Source organism: Trichogramma pretiosum, unplaced genomic scaffold, assembly GCF_000599845.2.
Source record: "Trichogramma pretiosum strain Unisexual culture from Peru unplaced genomic scaffold, Tpre_2.0 scaffold3, whole genome shotgun sequence".
In the NCBI taxonomy this organism is placed as follows: domain Eukaryota; kingdom Metazoa; phylum Arthropoda; class Insecta; order Hymenoptera; family Trichogrammatidae; genus Trichogramma; species Trichogramma pretiosum.
Genome location: NW_019641698.1, coordinates 641058 through 662029, shown reverse-complemented (window position 1 = coordinate 662029; position 20972 = coordinate 641058). Strand labels below are relative to the sequence as shown.

Below are 20972 nucleotides of genomic sequence, written 5' to 3'. Positions count from 1 at the left end.
TTTTCCTTCAGGCTAAAATATTTTGTTTTTATGCGAAATTATTACAATTAAATTAAAACCTGTCAGAAAAATGAAAGCCATATCAAAACCTTATTGCTTTATACAATTATCCTGACTTTGCCACTTGCAGATAAAAGTACTCGCCATCTAGTAGCGGAATCTAGCTTTAATTATCATTGAGATTTTATACAGTTTTGAGAAATCTACGAACAAAATAAATGGGTATAAAAACATTAATTTTCAATCAAAAAGAATAAATTTGAGTTCATAATCAAATCTTTTTATGTTCAGTTTTGCTTCAAAAGCAATTATTTGAACTCATTTTCAAGAATTTTTTGTGCAGTTATGTGAACAATAAATTAGTACTTTTATATCAACTAAGTTTTCATTTAAAAGAATCTTAAATAAAATCTAGTATCATATACTTTGATTTTAATATGTGATTTTACATTAAATCTGCCTTAAATTTGAATCAATTATACGAATTAAAATGCCTGTGACAAACGTTTTTTTGACATTTTTTGACCTGATACAGGCTTTTTTTGCTTTAGTTCGTGAGGTCATCTATTTCGCGAACGAGGCAAAGCATCCTGTGTATAGTGCAGCATTTTCATTTCTCTTGGTGTAGTTCACAGCACCTTAATTTAAATTATTAAATTAATGGATCTATTTAATTTAATTTGATTTCCTACATTCGATTAAAAAATGTTACTCATAAAATACTGCTCCCATATAATTCACTAGATTACAAAAAGTCAAATAATTTGGTATAATCATGTATAAATTCTTCATTATAAGATGAAAAAATACCGAGCATGATTTATTATAAATGAGGGACGATGGATTCGAAAAAAAGTACCTCCGCGTCGATATCGTACTTCTCTTCAACAGAATGGCGACTAACTCTTTGGGCGTGTTTAATCTGCGCTGACTCGGATGCTGCATTGGTCCGTGACATCTCTGGGGCGGAGCCTCAAATATATGAGAGCTTTAAGCAGCTTCTTCGGCGATAGGTAAGGTCTTCTAGGTCTACAAAACTCTTATCAGACTAAGTTTTAAGTTCGTCAATAGTGCATCGATATTTCTGTATTTTTGTTGTCGTTCATTCGGTTACGAAATTAATGTAGGCAGTGAAGTGCATCATAACATACTAATACTTAAAAGTTGGTGTGAAATAAAGGTGGTGTCATTACGAGAATAAAAATTCATAAATATAAATTTTAAATTTAAATGACAATTATAAAAATTATATAAAAGTGTAATTCTCACATTGAAAGCTGCGCTTATTAAAAGGCGATTAACATTCTTTGAAATGAAATTTTAAAGTACGTTTAAACTGCGTAATTTGTATCGAATGATCCAATTAAACTCTTGATTTTAGTAATTTTGGTGAGTCATGTACGATATTTTTGATACATTAAAAAATACTTTCTTATTTTCACGATAATTTATTGTGGAGCATTTTTAATTATTATTCTATAGCTCGTCATAACAAAAAATAAAAACAAATATTTCAAGATTCTAATCGTGACGACTGTTATTAAAACTCCCCTTTATCTTGCAGTTAGATTCTTTATTTATTTATTTTTCGTTTTGAAACTTGAGCGTAGTAATCAAGATTTATTTGTTTTTTTTTTGCTTTTACGATAGTAATACTTTAAATTTTTCGGCTGCCTTATCTTTCTTTGATTTGAAAAGAGCCAACCACAATCTTTATAAATGATGCATTTGGTGTAATGTTACGAGAGAAGGAAGCACTAGTCTTCTGATTTGGAAACAAATGTGACAATTTACAGGCCCCATGGGGACGTGTTTTCGTGAAAGTGTAGATTTTTATGCCCCGAAACGGGTGTAAAAACGTATAGGTATCAAATCGAATAAAAGTCGAAGAGGGTAGCAATTGCGGCTATTTAAATATTTTATAAACTTGCCTTTGAATCATTGCTTAGGTTCGTAAAGATTTCAGATATCTTCGAACAACGCGAAACTGTAACGCCGAATTTTTATTTCTGACAAGTATTTGCAATGTTAAAAAAAAAATAGTATGATTTTGTATTAAAATATGAACTACTTATTATAAATAGTGATCTTGTCATTTGAAAATTTTATTTTAAAGAAAAAACTAATTCTTTTTAGTTTTTATTGTATCGAATAAATAAATCTATTTCTATACGTAATGTTTTATAGAAAAATCTAATTGATCTTCGAAAATTCATAAACAAAATACGAAATTATTCCAGAAATAACACAATGGAAAGAGAAGTTTTACTTCCTATTTCGAGCTGTTGCAATTTAGGCATTCAAAACCGAAGAAGGTACAGTGCTACAAAATTAATAAAAAAAATCTCCCGTGATACAAAGACCTTGAAGTCGTCATTTCACACGCCGACTAATTGTATGTTTAGGGATCGAGAAAATGCAATGGTAAACGGCGCGCACAATATTGTTCACGGAATAACGAGCGGGGCCAGCCTCTCGAGGGAAGAGAGACGCCGACGGCGCAGAGCCACGCAGAAGTACAGAACGGCTCACGCCACGAGGTAAGCAGCACTACACTGATTTTCATAATTGATCGCAAATACAGATAACTAATGCGATTATATCTCGATAATACGATTTATCTCGTGTATTTGCCAGGGAAAGAGTTAGAGTCGAGGCGTTCAATCTGGCCTTCGCGGAACTCCGCAAGCTCCTGCCGACTTTGCCGCCGGACAAAAAGCTCTCCAAGATCGAAATTCTTCGCCTGGCAATCTGTTACATCGCTTATCTCAATCACGTTCTGGAGGCGTGATGAAAGAACATTTTACGCGATAAGGGATGAAAGTGAAGTTGTCTCAAACAATAACGTCTTGCGAATTAGCCATATACAAAAAGTTATATCTTATCGACCAATCGAAAGTATGTTACGAATGTAAAAGTACATGTTCATGTTTTGCAACGCATATAACTGAGAGTATCATAATAAATAATAAGAGTATTCTTAATCAAAATTTTTTTTATTAGTAGGACTTGCAAATTAAGTTGAGTGTATGATTATTGCATGGAAACGCTTTTATTAGACTGTAAACTTTAAGATTACGGAGTAACGATTATGAGGTGATAATTCGATGCTCGTATTTTTTTAGAAAAATGTACATAAAAATGATTCACCGTAATTATGTAAACCAAAAGATTAAAGTAAAACAATGATACGCTGAAAATAATTATTAATCTTACGATCTTCTATAGAAATGAGTTGAAATAAAAAAATAATAATAACAAACAAACAGATCGTAGTTATGCTTTCTGTATAATGCGATTAAAACGCGATCCATTAACCTTACGTACAAAAAGTATCTCAGCCGGCAAAATTGGTAAAAAAGAAGCGGAAAACGAGACGAAAAAAAGGCCTACACGGAATCGGAATCATTCAATTCGATGCGAGTGCACGGGCCGATCGACTCGCGTATACGCGCGCGCGGACGGACATATGTTATATCCAAGGATCAGCACGAGAAGAGACCGTCCCAGGGGATTACGCGCCGACTCGGCTCGACTCTCTCTCTCTCTCTCTAAGTGAAATAGAATGGAATTAGCGAATAAAGGCAACTTCACGGATCGTCGCGGATAGTGATCGATTCGACCTCGCAGCACCCGTGTGCGTACGTGCAAGTACCTATCACCTTGTTCCATTGCGATCGTAGTCTGATGCACTCCCTTATTCGATGAGCTCAATTTTATTACTCGGCACTCACGAATCGACGTCGTATATTTTTTTTGTACGAAATAGAGCTTATTTTCTAGCATAAATAAACTTTCAAAAACACGTGTTATTTGCTTAATCATCTGCAGCTTTAACGCATCTCAATGATCGAGTCCCGAAATTCGAAGTGAAACTTTACGATTGAAAAATGTATCATGACGAATTCCATTTACAATAGCCTCGACGACTCGACCCCCCTCTCGGATGAGCATTAATTTACAAGTGTTGTCACGCCGAGTTTTATCCATACCCACATACGTAAATTACAGCCTATTCGTCTCTCTATGCGCCGTATATGTTTGGAGGATCCCCTTTGCCTATAGTCCACAAAATGCTTGCGGATGGTTGCTTAGTCTCGGGAGAATTGGGCGCATGCAAATCGACCGCATGCAATTTTCGCTCGTCGCCCGAACCTGTATATAACATGCGAGTTACAAGTAGAGCGGTAATAGTTAAAATTCTATTACTGCGCACTTACGTTTCGAGCAATGGGAGCGATTCGTCGAGGAACTCGATCGAGGTTTCGTGAGACGATATGACGACCTATGTGAAAGTTATTTGTCAATTGTAGGTCGATTTAAGAATAAATTTAATTTAGCGGATGACAATTTTAACTCACATTTTTTAAAGAGAAAATGCTTACTCTTGACAAAGGCTCGAGGAAACAACATTAAATATTCGATTTTATCAATTTCATACACAATTTCAAATCCGTGACTATACATTGATTTATACAAATATGTTGACTTTGTCGCTTGCAGATTTACTGAACTAAAGGTCTCGCCATCTAGTGCTCGAGGCTTAAAGTGGTGTCAACATATTTAAAGTGCTTGAAAACTGGTCTAAATTTTTTCAAATAATCAAATTGTTCATTGAAACAGAAAATGCGCCAAAAAACTAATTGAACAGTAATATATTTGAAAAGAGTTTAAATAGTGATTTTGTCCTAAGACGATTATTAATGTTGATCATTTCTTCAGGAACGCGCTATCAGATATCAGTCCTAGTAACAGCACAAATATTAAAAAATAATAAACTGTCATTGTTACACTTGTTTACAAAGTTTTTACGGGCACGGTGCGATAATTTCAGGATTGTAAACAACTAAAATTACTCTACCAGCAATTTTCATCCATAAAAATTTAGACGATGATATTTTACGCTAGTATTTTGCTTTTCTCAGTATCCTTTTTGCTTCCTTTGTATGAATTGAAAGCTCTAATATTTTATTAATAGATTTAAATATAAAATAATAATAAAAATGGAGCAAGAGCTATTGCCCATATCTACTTTATCAAAAATTTTTGGGCACGCCTTTTTGAGTATCCATTCAAAATATTTAGGAATTCCTTTGAGTATTTTATATTCTTTCAGTTTTGTATTTTGGTACTTTATGTCAGCATATTATTCAGAAAAATTTATCGAGCACGATCTTCGCTTATCATTGGTTACATTGACTCATAGAATTATTGATATTTTTGATATTTTTGTTGTAATAAGTTCGATAATTTTTGGATATTATATCGACAAAGTAAGTATGCGCAGAGCTCATTAGTAAAGATTAAAATTGAATGAAATATCCATTTTTTTTATGAATAGAAAGTGAAAACACTATTTAATAGTATTCAACGTATCGACAACATTTTTAAAGATTTTGGGGTCGGTTATGATCTAAAATTTTCAAGACGAAAAAATACTAAAATCATAATAGTTTGGAGTGGTTTCGTCGTAATTTTAATTGTTTCAAATACTTTACTAAACTTTTTCACTCCTAGACGAACGCTAGAGAATAAAGTTTTGTCATCAATAAGTGCTACTTTCAACTATATAATTCCATTTTTTTCAAGTTCAATAAACCAAATGTATTTTTGTTTGAGTATAAAGTAAGTCTATCACTAACATTCACTAAACACACAATAAATTTGAATTTATTTCGTATTTATTATCTAGTTTCTTAATTTCTTAGGTGTATTAGAGAAAGATTTAAGATTTTGAACATTTTACTGAAGAAAAAATTTAAAAAGGAATTCCCTGGAGTTGATTTGAGTGACTTTTATAATTATCAAAATGTATTTCAAAATCAGAAGAAACTTGCAGAATCAAATCATCATATTCAAGATCGTAATCAACGTGAGCTTATGTGGAATCTTTTAAGGTACACATCCAATACATTCCCATGTTCTTATAGCATGTAAAGTAATAAGTGATTTGACAATTAACAAAGATGTGAATTTTCTTTTGTTTTATAGGCAGATACAATTAACTTTAATTATAAATACTGAAAAAATTAACAATATTTTTGGCATTATAATATTAGTTCAATTGATAACCACTTTCAGTCACGTATCAGGGTACTTTTATCACATGTATGTTATGATTAAGAGGCTAGATTTATTGAAGAATCGTATTCGTTTAATTCATCACTCTTATTGGATTTTAATTTACATTTTCAAATTAATCTACGTTGTGGAATCTAGTGAAAATTTTATGAAAAAAGTAAGAATGATTCCAATAAAAAAATGTAACATTTCAAATATTCAAATCAAAATTATCATTGTAGGCTAGAAAAACTAACAAGATAGTCCATGCCATTCAAGTATCGCTGCAAACAAATACTTTATCCAAAGAAGTAAGAAAAATAATACTTCAAGTAACGATATCTATCGAGTCTTCTTAAATATTAAAAAATTATCTTCAGATTAATCAAACGCTACTGCAAATCATGTTGAATCCAATAATTTTAACCATCAAAGGCTTGACTAACATGGATCATTTCTTTTTGCGTGAAGTAAGTAAACATTTTTAATTAGACGATCTTGGAAAACCTTGATGTGACTATATTCATATGTATATTTTTATTTAGTATTGTGGATCAATATTACTTTTCCTACTGACTTTTGCTCAGTTTCATAAAAATATATTAAGACATACTGATAAAATCCTTCACGTCAATGGAACTTTATTTTAATGAAAGGAATATTTTAATTTATATTAAAAAATACAATTTAATCTTTATGTTCATGTATATTTCAATTATCATCGTTTTTAAATAATGAAATGCGTATTATAATATATTTTATAATTTATGGTCATTAGGTAAATTTATGGAAAAAAGCCTTAGAATTAATTAGATTCGTGAAATATTTTTAATTGGAGCTACCTTTTATCAATACTTCATATAATGCACTTTTCATTAGATAAATGAATAACTCATCGATTTTTACTGCTGCGCACTAATGAATAAAACAGCACATCCTATTTAATTAAAAGCAACTAGTTTCATTCATTACCAGTATCCAGCTCGATGCGCGATACGTACAATTGAATTTTCAACTTTATAATTCAGTTTCGAGCATGAATACATAAATAATAAATGAGTTTTTGACCAATGGCATAATAAAACAATGTCGATGCACAAACGTATTGAATAATTTACTCGCAAGACACCGAAATGAAGAGGGAAATTAAAAATATCGTCGAGGCATATCAGCCCTTACTTTGGCTCAACAGAATTTTAGGACTTGCCGTCTTTGAAGTGCCAATAGGTCGAGTCTGGTTTTTCTTCAGTATTTTTTACGCTTTGATTAGATCCTTGGCTTACGGTTTTTTATTGTGGTATGCTTTCCTACTCATACCACCCATGCCACTGAGTTATCATTCGGTAATGTTGATGTTTCGTATAATCGTGTACATCAACGTGGTCATAGCTTCCGTCACTACTATTTTGGGAATATACAATCACAAAGTAAGTAATCTTATGAAAATGTGTATCTATATCAAGCCAAGCTCATACATTTATATGCGTTCTATTTTAAATAGAAAACGAAAAAGTTCTTTAAAAATGTCAGTATGATCGACGCGACTCTGGAATGCTTTGAAATCGAACCCGTGTATTACGACGATTTGAAAGAAAATTTACGCTTGGTATTGGCCTGGTTGACTGGGGTGATAATTATATTTACTTGCGACTTGATACTCATTTACGCCATTTTCGATCATCTTGGACATGCTCTTGCTGTGGTTGTTGCATTTGAAATACCGTTACAAATTAATTCCATGATTGAAGTTAACTTCATCGTCTATATAAGGTAAATTATGATTTAATTTAGTTATTATAATTCCATGACATTGAATTTTAAGTAGCCAAATTGATATTCAATCTTTCCACAGAACTATTGGAAGAAGATTCGAAAAATTAAATGAACTGATAAAAAACATTACAACTCACCCCTCGCAAAATGATTTACAACACGTAAAAAGTCTGGATCTATTGTCTCCGAAGAAAACCAAAAAAAATAAAAACAAAATCTCCGTTCGATCGAGCTCTTACATCAAAAACAAGTATGATGTAGAAATTATTTTAAAAATGTCAAGGTAAATTTACCCAATATGCAGCGAAAAATTTCGATCACTTAATTGCTATTTCATTATAAATAACAGACAGCTTCATTTGAATTTGTGCACAACATCGCGAGAAGTCAATCAGACGTTGAGTAAACAAATATCGATGCAAATAGCATCTTCTTTTTTTATTTTGACCGGATTCGGATACTGTATTTATTTAGTCTACCATTTACCCAACGTATCTTTGCCGAGAAAAATTCAATTGTTCTGTTCTCTCGGAGCTTGGATCGTAGTTATCGTATGGAGAATGCTGCAAGTCGTTCGAACTACGGTTAAAGTGTCATCGGAAGTACGTAACAATAGGATAATTTTTTTAAATCATTCGATTCGATGAAACTACAAGTCATTTAATATTTTAGGCGCATAAAGTCAGTCAGATAGCTCACGAGATCCACGTAACGAAATTTCAAAGCAAACTCGTCGACGACGTAATAAGCTTTTGCTTTTATCCTTTAGAAAATTAAAACGATCAAAGTGTACATTTTATTGCAACCAAATATTTTTTTGCAGATTCATCAACTCTCGTTGCAGGTAATGCAACACCCATTGTTTTTTTCAGCTTGCGGTTTAATCGTTCTGGACTTCAAATACGTGAGAGGGGTAAATTGATTTATGATAATTCAAGTAAAGACTTGAGATTGATTTTCCATAATAAAGTTCGTAGGATCTGTAACTACTTACTGGATGATTCTTATACAAAATCAGCCTGATATGATTAGGGCAGCCAATGTTTTGGTCAGTTCTATAGATGATAACAGTACATTATCGACAACTGCTCCGTAAAAAATGGTTTACTACCGTAATTATTCTTATTACTCCCAACTCTCTTGTCTGTTGGTAAAACATAACAGGAAAAAACAAATAAATGATAATAGAAAAAAAGGTGCTATAATATTCAATGTTCCAGTGATTTGTAAATTTCAATTCTACTTTCTATTTTTAAATGGAACATAGCTTGTAGTGTTTCAACATACAACGGTGTAAAAGTAAAAGTTTTAAAATTCAATATTTTTTGTAAAGTTTAAGAATAAACGAATCTTACATCAATATGCTGAAGCCGTTTTTGCCTATGTTAATTATAAATTGGATTTTTGGAATAGGTATAATAGAATACCCACTTGGAAAACAGCGTCGGTTGTTAAGTATATTTTATTCTTCCTTTCTGATCATAAGTCATGGATGCATGATTTATTTAACATATCCACACTTGGTTACATTGTGGTCAATGTGTATGAGACCCGAAACTGAAAAAGTTTGTTATTTTATGTTGGTTTTCATATCGATGAGTGTTCAAATATCTGGATGGGTTCAAATAAATGTAATTACTTAAAAAATTATATTTAATTATTATAAAAATTAAGGAATTTTATTTTAGGGATTGAAAAAGTGCATCATTAAAGCATCCGAAGCCAATGTTATGTTGCAAAAAATAGGAATACCCAAATATCATTCTACTATACTACGAAAAATTCTTTCAAAATTTGTAGCGTTATTCTTACTCACTTTATTAATAATTTTCATCAATGGAATACTCATCTGGAAAGATATTGGAACACAAGTATCAATAATTGCCTTTAAAAACTATCCCGTAATTATAATGATTGTTGCGGATTCGACTTTTTTAAATATACTCGGGTAGTTATTAATTTTGATTTATTTTAAATTAAGAGCAACAATATTTTATCCTCTGCATATTTTAAAATGAAATTTCTTACGTTTAGTTACGCCTACTTTAAACTCAAAAAACTCAATAGCATAATGAAATTATTACTTACCAATAAAGATGATGATAATCCTCGTTATTGGATACGTTTTCGTAAAGACGGTGGTGTTTTAGAAACCGATGATTCGCAAACGGAGACAAGAGACTACGTGTTTTTAATGAAAAGCGCTAGGTAAATTGTAGAGACAAACTATTTTTTACTATCATTTCAATTCGAGGAAATTTTTTCAATTTGTATTTGAATAATTTTGCAGATTAATACGGAGTAGTCTGATAGAACTTTGTCGAAAAGCTAATAGCGCTTACGGAATTCATCTGTTATTATCAATTATATTTACCCATGTCATGGTGGTATCTTGTACTTTTACCATTTTACTTTTTTTCATTTCTCCTAATGCTAGGAACGCTTCAGTGAACGAATTATGGAGATACGTACTTTGGACGATATTTTATTTTGTAAATATTTATTTGAAAAGTTGGTTTTGCTCAAAATTACAGAACATCGTAAGCATACACAATCAAATGGCTTTTTGTTAAATAAAAGTAATCGAAGTTAATACACTTTAATAAAAAAAACTTTTCATAATACAAGCAGTCGATGCAATCTGGACGTATTATATGTGAACTTTACGAGGAACCCATGATAACTGAAGATACAAAAATCGAAGTATTCTTTTTGATTATGTGAATTTTCAAAGATTTAATAAAAACTCAAATTCGGTATCTATTTATTCTAGATGAAATATTTTATCATGGAATTGATAGAAAATAAATTAGAACTACATGCTGCTGGAGTCTTCCATCTGAACCTCTTTTTAATTAAAAAGGTAACTTGAACATATCCTTTTCTCTTTTGATTAAAGCTTAGTTTGATCATTGAGCTTGATATATGTTTTTAGATATTTGGGATGGTATTTACATTCGTCATTCTTTTAGCTCAAATTCGAGTATAATGTTATTACGCTATACTAATGTAGTGCAAAATTATAAATAGTTAACATAACATAATTGAATTGTAGAAAAAATTATTCATTTCATTTATCATTCAGAATAAAGGTTTATTTTTCAACTAGAAAAAGATTGTCTATATTATACGTCAATTAGAGAGAAATTTTTGAAAAAAAATTATTTTTTCTGTAACTGCGCAAGACCTATTTCTCATAATAATAGCTCATGCGTGAAAAAGATTTGCGATAAAAAAATACTCATCGTTTCGAGCTCGTGGTACAAAAGTACCAATCAGAACGTGGAAATTCGTGAAAAGCTCATTTGTACAACTAAACATATTTATAAATTTTAAATCAAATTTTTAAAAGTTTTCAACAATGTGTTTTAATAATAATAAATTTCATAATTTTTTTAAACGAAAAATAAGCACTCTTGAAGAATCGCTCAAACCTATTATGTGGTTTAACAGAATCTCGGGGATCTCAGTTTTTGAAAATTCTACGAAACATCCGTGGTTTAACTTTAGCTTTCTATATATTTTTGGGCACCATTTTATTCAATTTTATGTAACAGTGGACGTTTTTAAGACATTTACAAACAAAATAATTTTTACATCGTCTACGGGAGTATTTTTTTTATTTTTTTTATATCTATCAGTCATTTTTAGATTTTTCACAGCTCTTGTCACGTACTTTAAACAGAAGGTAAATATTTTTACAGTACAGTTACCATTATTTATTAAACACGAGTCTTTGATTTTTCATGCAGAGCCTCACGTTATATATGGCTAAAATCTCTTCAATCGATCGTATATTATATGATTCTGGAATATCTTCGGATTACGAGAAAACTTACCACCACAACTTACGTATTTTTTTCTTTTGGAGTATTTACAGCCTATCCTTCGTAATTGTCATTATTTTTGAACGCTATACATTATTGCACGATACTAAAGAAGCTCTTACCGAAGCTTTCATTATCATCGCTTCAGCAAGTTTCACGTTAGCCAATGATTTGAATATATTTGTGAAATTATCGTAAGTAATTCATACTTTATTTTGTAAGATCATGCATTTTTGTTAATGTTTGTATCAATTACTAAGTTTATTCAAGTTTCAATGAAATTTTACTAAAACAACACGTTACTTTATAAATAGAATGATCACTTCAAGATTCGACCGTATAAATAATTTCTTACAAGATAATGTTAAAGAAATTGAATTATTCTTTGAAGAAAAACATGAAGCAAGTGAAGTTGAAATCGATTTTCCGAGTAAATTTAAAAACGTTGTCGATATAAAATTTTTTCTGTCTACTATTAGGTCCGTAAGACTAATTCAAAAAATTTAAATCGAGCTTTTATGAATTGAGATTTAATTTACAAGTAAAGAAAATATTTTTTTTCTCATAGACAAGTGCATTTAGAATTATGCATGACTGCGCGAAAACTCAACAACATTTATGAAGTACCAATTTTGTTGACAAATATCCTCTTATTCTTCAATGTGATTGGTACATCTCATACGGTGTATATAACATTAGATGATTCTGGACTTCCTGCATCAATGATAGCCCGGATGCTTTTTGGATTGCTACTGGAGTTGTTTTTTTCTTATTGTAAAATCATGTACCTGATGTATCTAGGTTCGAGTATCATTTATAAGGTATGTCTAAACAGGTCAATATATTCTAAAAAAATAATAATGGTTTTTAAATCAAATGCACGTTGTTTATTTGTAATAATTTAAAGTCTGAAAAAACCAGCGAAATCGCTCATAAAATTCGGTTTTGTCATTCGAGTATTGCTTTAGAGGTGAGTTTTGGGCTGGAGTATAAATATTCATTGACATTAATTTAAATTTAATTCCACAGATACAGCAACTATACTTGCAAATTTCACAGCATCCATTAGTTGTTACAATTCTTAATCTATATTCATTAAATTTTTATTGTTTTCGAGAGGTAAGTTCGCCCTTTTCCTTATATTTTGATAATATATATAATTTAAATTAATTTTTTTTAAATTTTTACAGTTTGCTTCAAACACCATCACATTTTTGATAATTTTATTACAAAATCAGGGTATGGTAGAAAGATTATCTTCGAAAATGATTATTCCAGCAAACCTTACTGAACTCTACATAAAAAAATTTTATGATAATTATGCCAATTTGAAATTATAAAATGTTGTTGTTTTTTTAAGGAAGTTAAATAAATGAAACTTAACAGTCTCAATATTATCTTGACTTCATCTAAAATTTTTACTACGCCATCATATTGATTATTGGTATTGTAATTTATTTACGAAGAAATATATTCCTTTTGAAAAAAGGATTTGTTTCGGCAAATGAATTTTTTTTAAATAGTACAGAGTGCGCTTCAGAATATTAAGCATTATGGCTTCGACTATCGGGAATTCCTACATACCGATTTTAATTATGAACTCAATTTTAGGCATTGGACCTTTACAGTATCCCGTTGGAAAAGCATATCGTTTACCAAGCTTTATTTATACGATGTTACTCATGATAACTTTCCTTTATTTATTTTACGATAGCACCAGCTTTTATGCACATCTGTTTGAAGATAAACCTTACCAAGTGCTAGACCTAATAATATGGATCTCTCCAAACCTCATTTCAGTGGCATTGCTTTTATCCTCAGGATGGAGAAACTCGAAAGTAAGTGAAAAGTTAATCGAATTCTACGAGAATCTAACATTTGTTTATGCTTATAGAGATGGGTTAAATGCATCCTCAACATAGAAAAGGCAAATATGGTAATGAAAGGAATGCCGCCGGTCAAAGACTTTTCAGTAAAATTCAGAATGAGCATTTTCAAACTCATCGTTTTTATGGTGCCGGTACCTTGTGTCTTATTATTTATATCGTTTTTTAATATGTACGAGATCTATGGTGCTCTACATGAGAGCTCGATTTTTATCGTGGTCTATTCGACCCTTACGCTCTGGTGTGGGATTTTCTCATTGGTCTATATGTTGAAGTGAGTTCATTAAAATACACCCAAACGAGAAAATGACTATTTCATTAAAAATCGGAAATCTTCCAGTCACATAAGATACAAATTTTATCATCTGAATGCCTCGCTCGAAAACTTGTCCGACGAAATTTCAAATCAATCGAGACAGGAAATGCGAGCGGATGAATTGAAATACTATACAGAGGAATCATCGACCATAAGATATTTGAAGTGCACTCAAAAGGATTATTCTCATTACATAAAATCAGCCAAGTATCGATAATCGTATTATTTTCAGTATACTTCTCTGTCGTAGCTAGTTACAATTATTCATTCACAGATACATCCACATGAGTCTAGCAAAAAGTTGCCGAGGAATCATGAAGGTATACGACTTATTCGTGTTAAAGAAAATAATCGATACTTATGCGACGTTCATCGTCGTCGGTTACGAGTTGATTTTCAAATGTCTGTACAACGGTGATACGAGTAATATATCTTATCTAAAAGCGACGGCAAAACTCATCCCGATCATCAATACTTTCGTCGTGATTTGTGCTGCCGATTTGGTTAACGCCGAGGTACTCATATAGATATCGCGCTCGATATAGTTGGAATTCAATTTTCATATTTAAGTTTCAGAAAACGGGCGACTACGCGTCGAGGATCTACGACGAGCCGTTCATCAGTGAAACTACAAAGGCCGAGGTAATCACGAAATATATCATTACATTTCGTTATCTCTTTAATGGAACTAACGAAATGATTCGTTTCAGATCGAACTCTTCAACGTGTATCTTTCCGAAAATCCCCTCGCCCTGGTCTGCTACGGCTTCCGAATGGATTGCAGTTTGATCAAAGACGTGAGTCATTGCAATATTCAACCCTGCAAAGTCACGAGAAAAATATTTTTTGCAAAAATTTTCCTCTGCGTAGATCATCTGCGAGACCACCACTTTCTTGATTATAATCACGCAAGCCATAAACGCCGACGTGAACGCCGCGGCTGAAATGCATTCCAAGTAATGCAGCGGTAGTAGTAGTAGCATCGATATCAGCGAATCGACATCGCGTTTCGATCGTACGATACAAAGGACAATTAATCGCGTTGAGTGCCTGATGTACATAAATTAGCTCGATACACGATGAAAATATATGAAAAGGGCGCGTAATTATTTTAATGAAAGCTATATGCAATATTAATTGATAAATTACGGCAACTATACAGTGGCTTGTCGAGTCATTCCGCGCAGTGGCCATCCAGCAGATATTATGGCATGCACGGTCGCTGCTCGTCGTCGACGCGATCATGCCACTACGCGTATCGCGCGGCTACTCGAGCTTTCTTCGTCGTCGTTATCTTGGTTCCATCGAAAAGAGTAAAAAGGAAAAAAAATGCGACTGCTGCCGCGCACCGCGGTGGAGAAGCCCCTGTACCTGACCTACCTGGTGAACTGGCTGTGCGGCATCGGTGTGATCGAGTACCCGATGGGCCGACCCCGTCCCTGGCTGAGCTTCGGCTACTCGGGCGGCTGCCTCGTGGTCTACTGCACCCTGGCCGTGCTGGCCGCCCCCGAGCTGGCCCACTGCTTCCCGGCGGAGATGCTGCTGCCGACGACGATCCTCTTCTACTCGCACATCGTGCTGACCGTCAGCACGATCGTCCTGGGCTGGCTGCGAAGCGAGGGAATGCGCGCGTGCATCCTGAACCTGGCCGCGACGGACAGCCTGATGGATCGCTTCGAGGCCACGTCGAAGAATTACTCGAGGGTCGCGCCCTGCCGGATGCTCGAGATCGTGGCGCGCCTCGCCATGGTGCTCTTCATCATGATCCTGAGCTCGTACCTGTTCTACGAGGAGGACACGCCGTCGCGCACCCGAGTGCTCGTCTCCGTCGTGCTCTCGTATCCGGTGATGCTCATGTTCGTCGCCGACACGACCTTCATCAATATCGTCAAGCGAGTATTTATTACGTCCTTTATTATTATTTTGTTGCTGTTGCGATTAAAAATGTAATCTTTCGGCGCAATTCGACGCGCAGCTGCGTGACCTATCGATTCCGGAACCTGAACGATCTGCTGGAGAACATGCTGTCCGAGTCCAACGAGTTCCGTCGCTCCGACAGGAGCAAGCGATCCTTCGAGGAGAAGTACACCAAGTGGAACATGAACATCTCGGAGAGCGCCAAGAAAGACCAGTGGAACAACATCAAACTGGCTAAGTATGATATTCGCGAGCTGCTCTTGCATTCTTATCCCATTATCTTTTTTTTTTCAAGGAAAATCCACTTGGCACTGGTAAACATATGCCAAGAGGCCGACAGATCCTACGGCTTGCAGATCATCCTGTCCTCGGTCGTTGCGTTCGCCATCATCACCGGCAACATGTACGTGAATTACTTGGTGCTCGTCGAGCTTCATCTGCCCAGGCAGATAATGATGAAGTCCATCATCGGGGGCGCCATCTGGATCGCCTATTACACGTTGAAGATTCGATGCTTCAGTTGCGTTTGCACGCGTTGCGTCGAGCAGGTAGGATATTATAAAAAAAAAAAATCGAGTTTTGGATAAGTGGATAGCACTGGTAGAAACGCTCGACATGAATAAAGGACTAATTAACAAAAAGCGACCTTTCGATTACAATTGTGTTACAATTAAGTTGACGCGCACTTTAAATTATTTAAAAATGACGATTTAATTGTTTGAAAAAATTTGAATCAGTTTTCAACCACTTGGAATACGATTATTCAAGTCTTCGCCGCTAGATGGCGAATGCAATTAACTGTAAATCTGCAAGTGGTAACGTCGAAATAATTGTATATAAGTCAAATGGATGTTTTCGAAAAAAAAATTCTATAATGTTGGATATTTATACCAAGGAAATAACACATTCATTTTACGAATAATATGCGTATATTGCAGTCCGTCACCATCGGTGACATAGTGAACAAATTTTACGACGATCCAGTCATTCAACTCGAAACTCAGGCCGAGGTGAGTAGCTCGCAATCGAACTCTGCGCAATTCTCAATTATAAAAATCGATTATAACGGGAGAAAATGAGCGAAAAAAAAAATATTGCATTCAAGATTCGCGACTTCAACATCCAAATGATCCAGCAGCCCTTGAAGTTTACCGCCTGCGGCTTTCTCACTATAGATTTCACTCTGGTGCAGGGAGTAAGAACGACATCTTTAATCTTTGTTTACTTTTTAACTGAGTAATAATTTTTGTTTTCTTCATTTATTCAAGATGACTGCGACGATAACCACCTACCTAATGGTCATGGTTCAACTACGGAAAAGTTCGACCAGCTACGCAATGATGAACGCAATAAATTCGACGAAATAATATACCGATGACTGCGAAGCCATCATCCCATCGTCGTCTTCGTACATTTATAGACAAAAAATAGACGTGAAATTTCAATTCGTACTCATTTGTCTCCCTTTCCCCGCATCAAAGAAGAAACGAAAATAATCCGTAAATTTTACGCAAACGCGAAGATCGAACTCTCGAGTCGTCGTCACGCGCGCGCCAAAGTTATAGTATTGGCCGAGTATATCGCTTTTCTCCCTTACTCGAGGAATAGATTCGATTCGACGAGCCGTGAAATTCGCCCTTTGTCGAGATTAAGCTCGATCTATTTCGACGCTTTTTTTTTTCTTACCCTTATGTAATACGGGCTCGAAGTACACGGTGTAACTTCTTTGTAATAAGCGTGGATAATCGAAAAGAGGAAAAAAAAAATCTCTCGCTCGAGGTGTGAAACTATCATTGTATGAAGCATCCACGGGCAATTAGTTTATTGAAAAATATCGTCGCTGGGTTGACGATAATAATAATTAACCATTAAAAAATTGATCGGAAGAATAAACACACGCGTACCCGAGCTACGAGGCTCTGCTGCCGGTTACATCGTTTAATTGGGAATTAGCACACGGGAACCCTATAGCTATCTACTACTTATACTACCTACTACGTGAGCCTCGAAGAGAATGTCTTTTGCGGCCACCTGCTACTCTCTCTCTCTCTTTGAGCGCAACGCGAGACTATCTCTCTCACTGTAGTGTTGCGTCCGCCGCCGCGGGGGTGAATTGATTTATCGCACCCACGGGGGATGAGCCGTAAGCTCATCCCTGTATATTGTATAACGTATAGTAACTACATGCGCGCGACGACGAGTACACGCCTCTGCTGCCGCTTCGTGAAAATAGCTACGTCCCTTTAGCATGTTTTAATAGGTATAGGCCGTGGCTGGGGACGATATAAATACGAGCGCTGGTATATATATGGTAAAAAATGCAAAGGTACTTGGCTTCTTTTCTTTTGCGCTATCCGAAGCCCGATGATCGAGCGAAACGAGTCAACTTTAACTTTACCTTAATTTTCCATTTTACAGAGCATTTTTCCGCGATAAACAATTAGAAAGAGCGAGTCTGAAGCGCGCGATGCCACGCGAAAGGGGGAAGAGGGTGAGACTCGCAGCATACGGCGAGGATTAGTCCCAAAATACTCAAAGTTAAGACTCGATACTCGTGCATTACCGGGACGTAATCCGCAAATACATCGTTAATCATTCCGCAGCGGAGAGCCCCCGTCTTGTTATAATGGATAAATATTTACCTTTTTTGTCACGAGTAAGCTGTATACTTGAGTAATATATTATTTTTGTGCGAGGAATGTACGAATAAATTGAACTTCGGTATAAATTTGTTATTGTCTATTTGGTCGAAGGAACAATTTTTTTCTATAAAAATTATATGAAATGTCATGTTTAACAAGTATTTAACAATTGGTAGATTATTGAAAGTCTATTTCGATTAAAAAAAATACTCGTTCTTTGCTACTCGCTGTGAGTAGAAAAAATTGAGAATTTCATAGTACATGTAAATACACTTAGAAAGAAAAATAAATATTTTTTTAATAAAATATTTACTTATCTCTTCTTTGACATTTTTTTAACACAAAATTTAATAACAATCAACTTTTTCACTAATGTCACTTTTTATAATAGTAAAAACGTTCAATACAAATTTTGTAAACAAGTTAAGACATATAGTCATCAACTATTTTTCTATTTTTATTAGTTTATCTACTTCCAGAATTCAAGCCAGAATTTGAAAATTGCTAAGAAACTCAGAAGATATTTTAAAAAAATTATATTATATTCAACTTATCATGAAATACGATTTTAGAAACTAAATAGGCATTCAATAAAATTGTACTAAGCATATGCTAAGCAACGCCATTGTCAGAGACAACTTTCTCTTCTTCAGAAAAAGAAAGGTTTTCATCTTGCAAATCTCTTTGCAATGCAACAGGATCCCTTAGCATAAGCTGTTTTTCAGCTGTTACAGACAATTTGATACCTATTAATTTAGTTAACATTGATTGCGCAGGTTGTCCAATATCTTTCCGAGGAGCTTGAGGTTTTCTCTTTTTTTTACTTTTTGGTTCTTTCATATGGATATTCATAATGTGATTTTTAATCCCCAGTTTACTTTTCAATTTTCTTCCACAAATATCACAAGTAAACGCTTCACCCTCATGTTTTACTCGTATGTGTGAAGTCAAATTTTTTTTGTAATAGTAAATGCGATTGCAGTTTGGATAAGGACAAGATATTACTTTTCTTTCTTCTAAATGCACTTTTTGATGATTTAATAGGTATGCCCAACTCTTAAATTCTTTATCACATTTTTCACATTTAAACCCTGAAAAAAAAAGTTCAGTGATGAGCTAATGGAATATAATGAGCTTTATGAATTAATTTTTATATTTACCAGAATGTTCTTCTGTTCTGTGTTTTAACATTAAACTCCATTTTGGAAAAACTTTATCACATGTGTCAAACAGACATTTATAACTTTTAGAATTGTTGTTTTCATGAGTTTCTAAATGTCTTGTATATCTTTGATGAATCATGAATTTCTTTCCACATTTCTCACATTCATAAGCTGGGGAATTATTATGAGATGCTTTGTGTTCTTCAAAGCGACTCTTTTTTCTAAAACTCAAATTACACTCTTCGCAGAATAATTCTTTTTCTGTAGCATGAGCTCGTTTGTAATGACGCTTTAAATTACTCATCGTGCTTATATTAACTGAGCAGATCTGGCATCTAGAACAGAACATATTTGTTAAAAAATATGAAAAAAAATTATAAATTTATTTTAAAAACTTACTGGTAACTGGTCGACACAGCAGCGTGAGTCTGAAGATGACGTTTCAAATGTTCTCGACTTGAATATGCTTTATCACAACCATCATGATCACATTTATGAAGTTTCTGTAGTAAAATGAAAATAGTTAGAAAATAATACCTTACATGGATTAAAAATTACTCAAACTTTACCAAATTTAAATGTTGGTTCATATGATTCTTTAGTCGCCAGGGTCTGGAAAATACTGCTTCGCAGCCATCGTGGGTACATTTATGAAGAGGTTTTGCTTTTTCTTCCCTTGAAGCCTTATGTTCTTTATTCATATGAATGCTCAATTGCCGCAGATCTAGATATATTTTGTTACAACCTGTTTCTGTGCATTTGATTTCTTCCTGGCAAAGGAATCAATAATTATGGATGATCAGCTGCATTAGACCTAAACTAGCAGTTTAATAACGAAAACTTACTTTTGTCAAGTGATCCTTCAAGTGGTTATCTAACCGCCACGGCTTGTCAAATTTTCTGTCACAGTGTTGATAGTGGCACTCGATCATCTTGTCGCCGAGGTTTGTTTTGCTTTACCGTCAATAAATTCTAAAACGTCGACACTCGGTCACTCTAATTTTACACTCGTTACACGAAAATCATAAATTTATGTTATTTAAAGATTCGAAGCACCGAACACACGTGTTTCTGTGGTCCATGAGTAACATGCGCTTTTGCGAATCGCCGGCACAGCACATAACACGAGTATGCAGTTTGACATTACTGCTGTACACATCGTGCCGTGGCTCCCCCTACGATCGGTAAAGTAATGCAATACTGTTTCAGCTGCTACGTGCATAGGAGTATTTTAATTACAAAAACGAATTAATCGATTGTCATGGAAAATAGTAAAAAAGGTAAAAAATATCTGATCAAGCTTTCTATGTCATTTCTTTCTGTACTCTGCATATTATTTTTCGTACTTTATCGGATTCAGAGTAAAAGGCTTCATGCTTTCACTGAAA

General features: G+C 34.0%; 5 protein-coding genes across 5 annotated transcripts; 4 read left to right on the top strand and 1 right to left on the bottom strand.

Moving 5' to 3' along the window:
• Nucleotides 1–1287: 1287 nt before the first annotated feature.
• On the top strand, nt 1288–3098 carry LOC106652886 (helix-loop-helix protein 1-like). Its single transcript, XM_014372049.2, has 4 exons — nt 1288–1389; nt 2241–2315; nt 2406–2540; nt 2638–3098. Exons 2-4 carry the CDS (start codon nt 2251–2253, stop codon nt 2789–2791), a joined length of 354 nt encoding a protein of 117 aa, XP_014227535.1. The 5' UTR covers nt 1288–1389; nt 2241–2250; the 3' UTR covers nt 2792–3098.
• Nucleotides 3099–5602: 2504 nt separating this feature from the next.
• LOC106652812 lies at nt 5603–6710 on the top strand. The gene is made up of 6 exons (XM_014371950.1): nt 5603–5625; nt 5709–5897; nt 5992–6238; nt 6303–6371; nt 6441–6530; nt 6606–6710. Exons 1-6 carry the CDS (start codon nt 5603–5605, stop codon nt 6708–6710), a joined length of 723 nt encoding a protein of 240 aa, XP_014227436.1.
• Nucleotides 6711–7070: 360 nt separating this feature from the next.
• LOC106652811 (gustatory receptor for bitter taste 66a-like) lies at nt 7071–9022 on the top strand. Its single transcript, XM_014371949.2, has 7 exons — nt 7071–7487; nt 7562–7830; nt 7913–8116; nt 8183–8435; nt 8506–8574; nt 8657–8746; nt 8804–9022. The coding sequence occupies exons 1-7, from the start codon at nt 7194–7196 to the stop codon at nt 8927–8929; spliced, it is 1305 nt and encodes a 434-aa protein (XP_014227435.1). The 5' UTR covers nt 7071–7193; the 3' UTR covers nt 8930–9022.
• A 6132-nt stretch (nt 9023–15154) lies between these two features.
• Nucleotides 15155–17230, top strand: LOC106652808 (gustatory receptor 68a-like). Its single transcript, XM_014371947.2, has 6 exons — nt 15155–15754; nt 15838–16017; nt 16075–16327; nt 16718–16789; nt 16885–16974; nt 17048–17230. The coding sequence occupies exons 1-6, from the start codon at nt 15192–15194 to the stop codon at nt 17144–17146; spliced, it is 1257 nt and encodes a 418-aa protein (XP_014227433.1). The 5' UTR covers nt 15155–15191; the 3' UTR covers nt 17147–17230.
• Nucleotides 17231–18516: 1286 nt separating this feature from the next.
• LOC106652807 (transcription factor IIIA-like) lies at nt 18517–20654 on the bottom strand. Its single transcript, XM_014371946.2, has 5 exons — nt 20430–20654; nt 20154–20354; nt 19984–20087; nt 19582–19919; nt 18517–19512 (listed from the first exon to the last, which is right to left on the bottom strand). Exons 1-5 carry the CDS (start codon nt 20514–20516, stop codon nt 19034–19036), a joined length of 1209 nt encoding a protein of 402 aa, XP_014227432.1. The 5' UTR covers nt 20517–20654; the 3' UTR covers nt 18517–19033.
• Between the last annotated feature and the right edge of the window lie 318 nt (nt 20655–20972).

Bases quoted from the DNA above. Each gene is read 5' to 3' on its own strand.
- LOC106652812 (XM_014371950.1), top strand. From the start codon at position 5,603: ATGTATTTTTGTTTGAGTATAAA. The intron at 5,898-5,991 runs GTACACATCCAA...TTTGTTTTATAG, and splicing joins CTTATGTGGAATCTTTTAAG to GCAGATACAATTAACTTTAA. The intron at 6,372-6,440 runs GTAAGAAAAATA...AATTATCTTCAG, and splicing joins CAAATACTTTATCCAAAGAA to ATTAATCAAACGCTACTGCA.
- LOC106652808 (XM_014371947.2), top strand. From the start codon at position 15,192: ATGCGACTGCTGCCGCGCACCGCGGTGGAGAAGCCCCTGTACCTGACC. The intron at 15,755-15,837 runs GCGAGTATTTAT...TTCGACGCGCAG, and splicing joins ACCTTCATCAATATCGTCAA to CTGCGTGACCTATCGATTCC. The intron at 16,790-16,884 runs GTGAGTAGCTCG...ATTGCATTCAAG, and splicing joins AACTCGAAACTCAGGCCGAG to ATTCGCGACTTCAACATCCA.
- LOC106652811 (XM_014371949.2), top strand. From the start codon at position 7,194: ATGAAGAGGGAAATTAAAAATATCGTCGAGGCATATCAGCCCTTACTT. The intron at 7,488-7,561 runs GTAAGTAATCTT...TATTTTAAATAG, and splicing joins TGGGAATATACAATCACAAA to AAAACGAAAAAGTTCTTTAA. The intron at 8,575-8,656 runs GTAATAAGCTTT...ATTTTTTTGCAG, and splicing joins AAAGCAAACTCGTCGACGAC to ATTCATCAACTCTCGTTGCA.
- LOC106652886 (XM_014372049.2), top strand. From the start codon at position 2,251: ATGGAAAGAGAAGTTTTACTTCCTATTTCGAGCTGTTGCAATTTAGGC. The intron at 2,316-2,405 runs GTACAGTGCTAC...TTGTATGTTTAG, and splicing joins GGCATTCAAAACCGAAGAAG to GGATCGAGAAAATGCAATGG. The intron at 2,541-2,637 runs GTAAGCAGCACT...TGTATTTGCCAG, and splicing joins AGAACGGCTCACGCCACGAG to GGAAAGAGTTAGAGTCGAGG.
- LOC106652807 (XM_014371946.2), bottom strand. From the start codon at position 20,516: ATGATCGAGTGCCACTATCAACACTGTGACAGAAAATTTGACAAGCCG. The intron at 20,355-20,429 runs GTAAGTTTTCGT...TTCCTTTGCCAG, and splicing joins TGAAGGATCACTTGACAAAA to GAAGAAATCAAATGCACAGA. The intron at 20,088-20,153 runs GTAAAGTTTGAG...ATTTTACTACAG, and splicing joins TGAACCAACATTTAAATTTG to AAACTTCATAAATGTGATCA.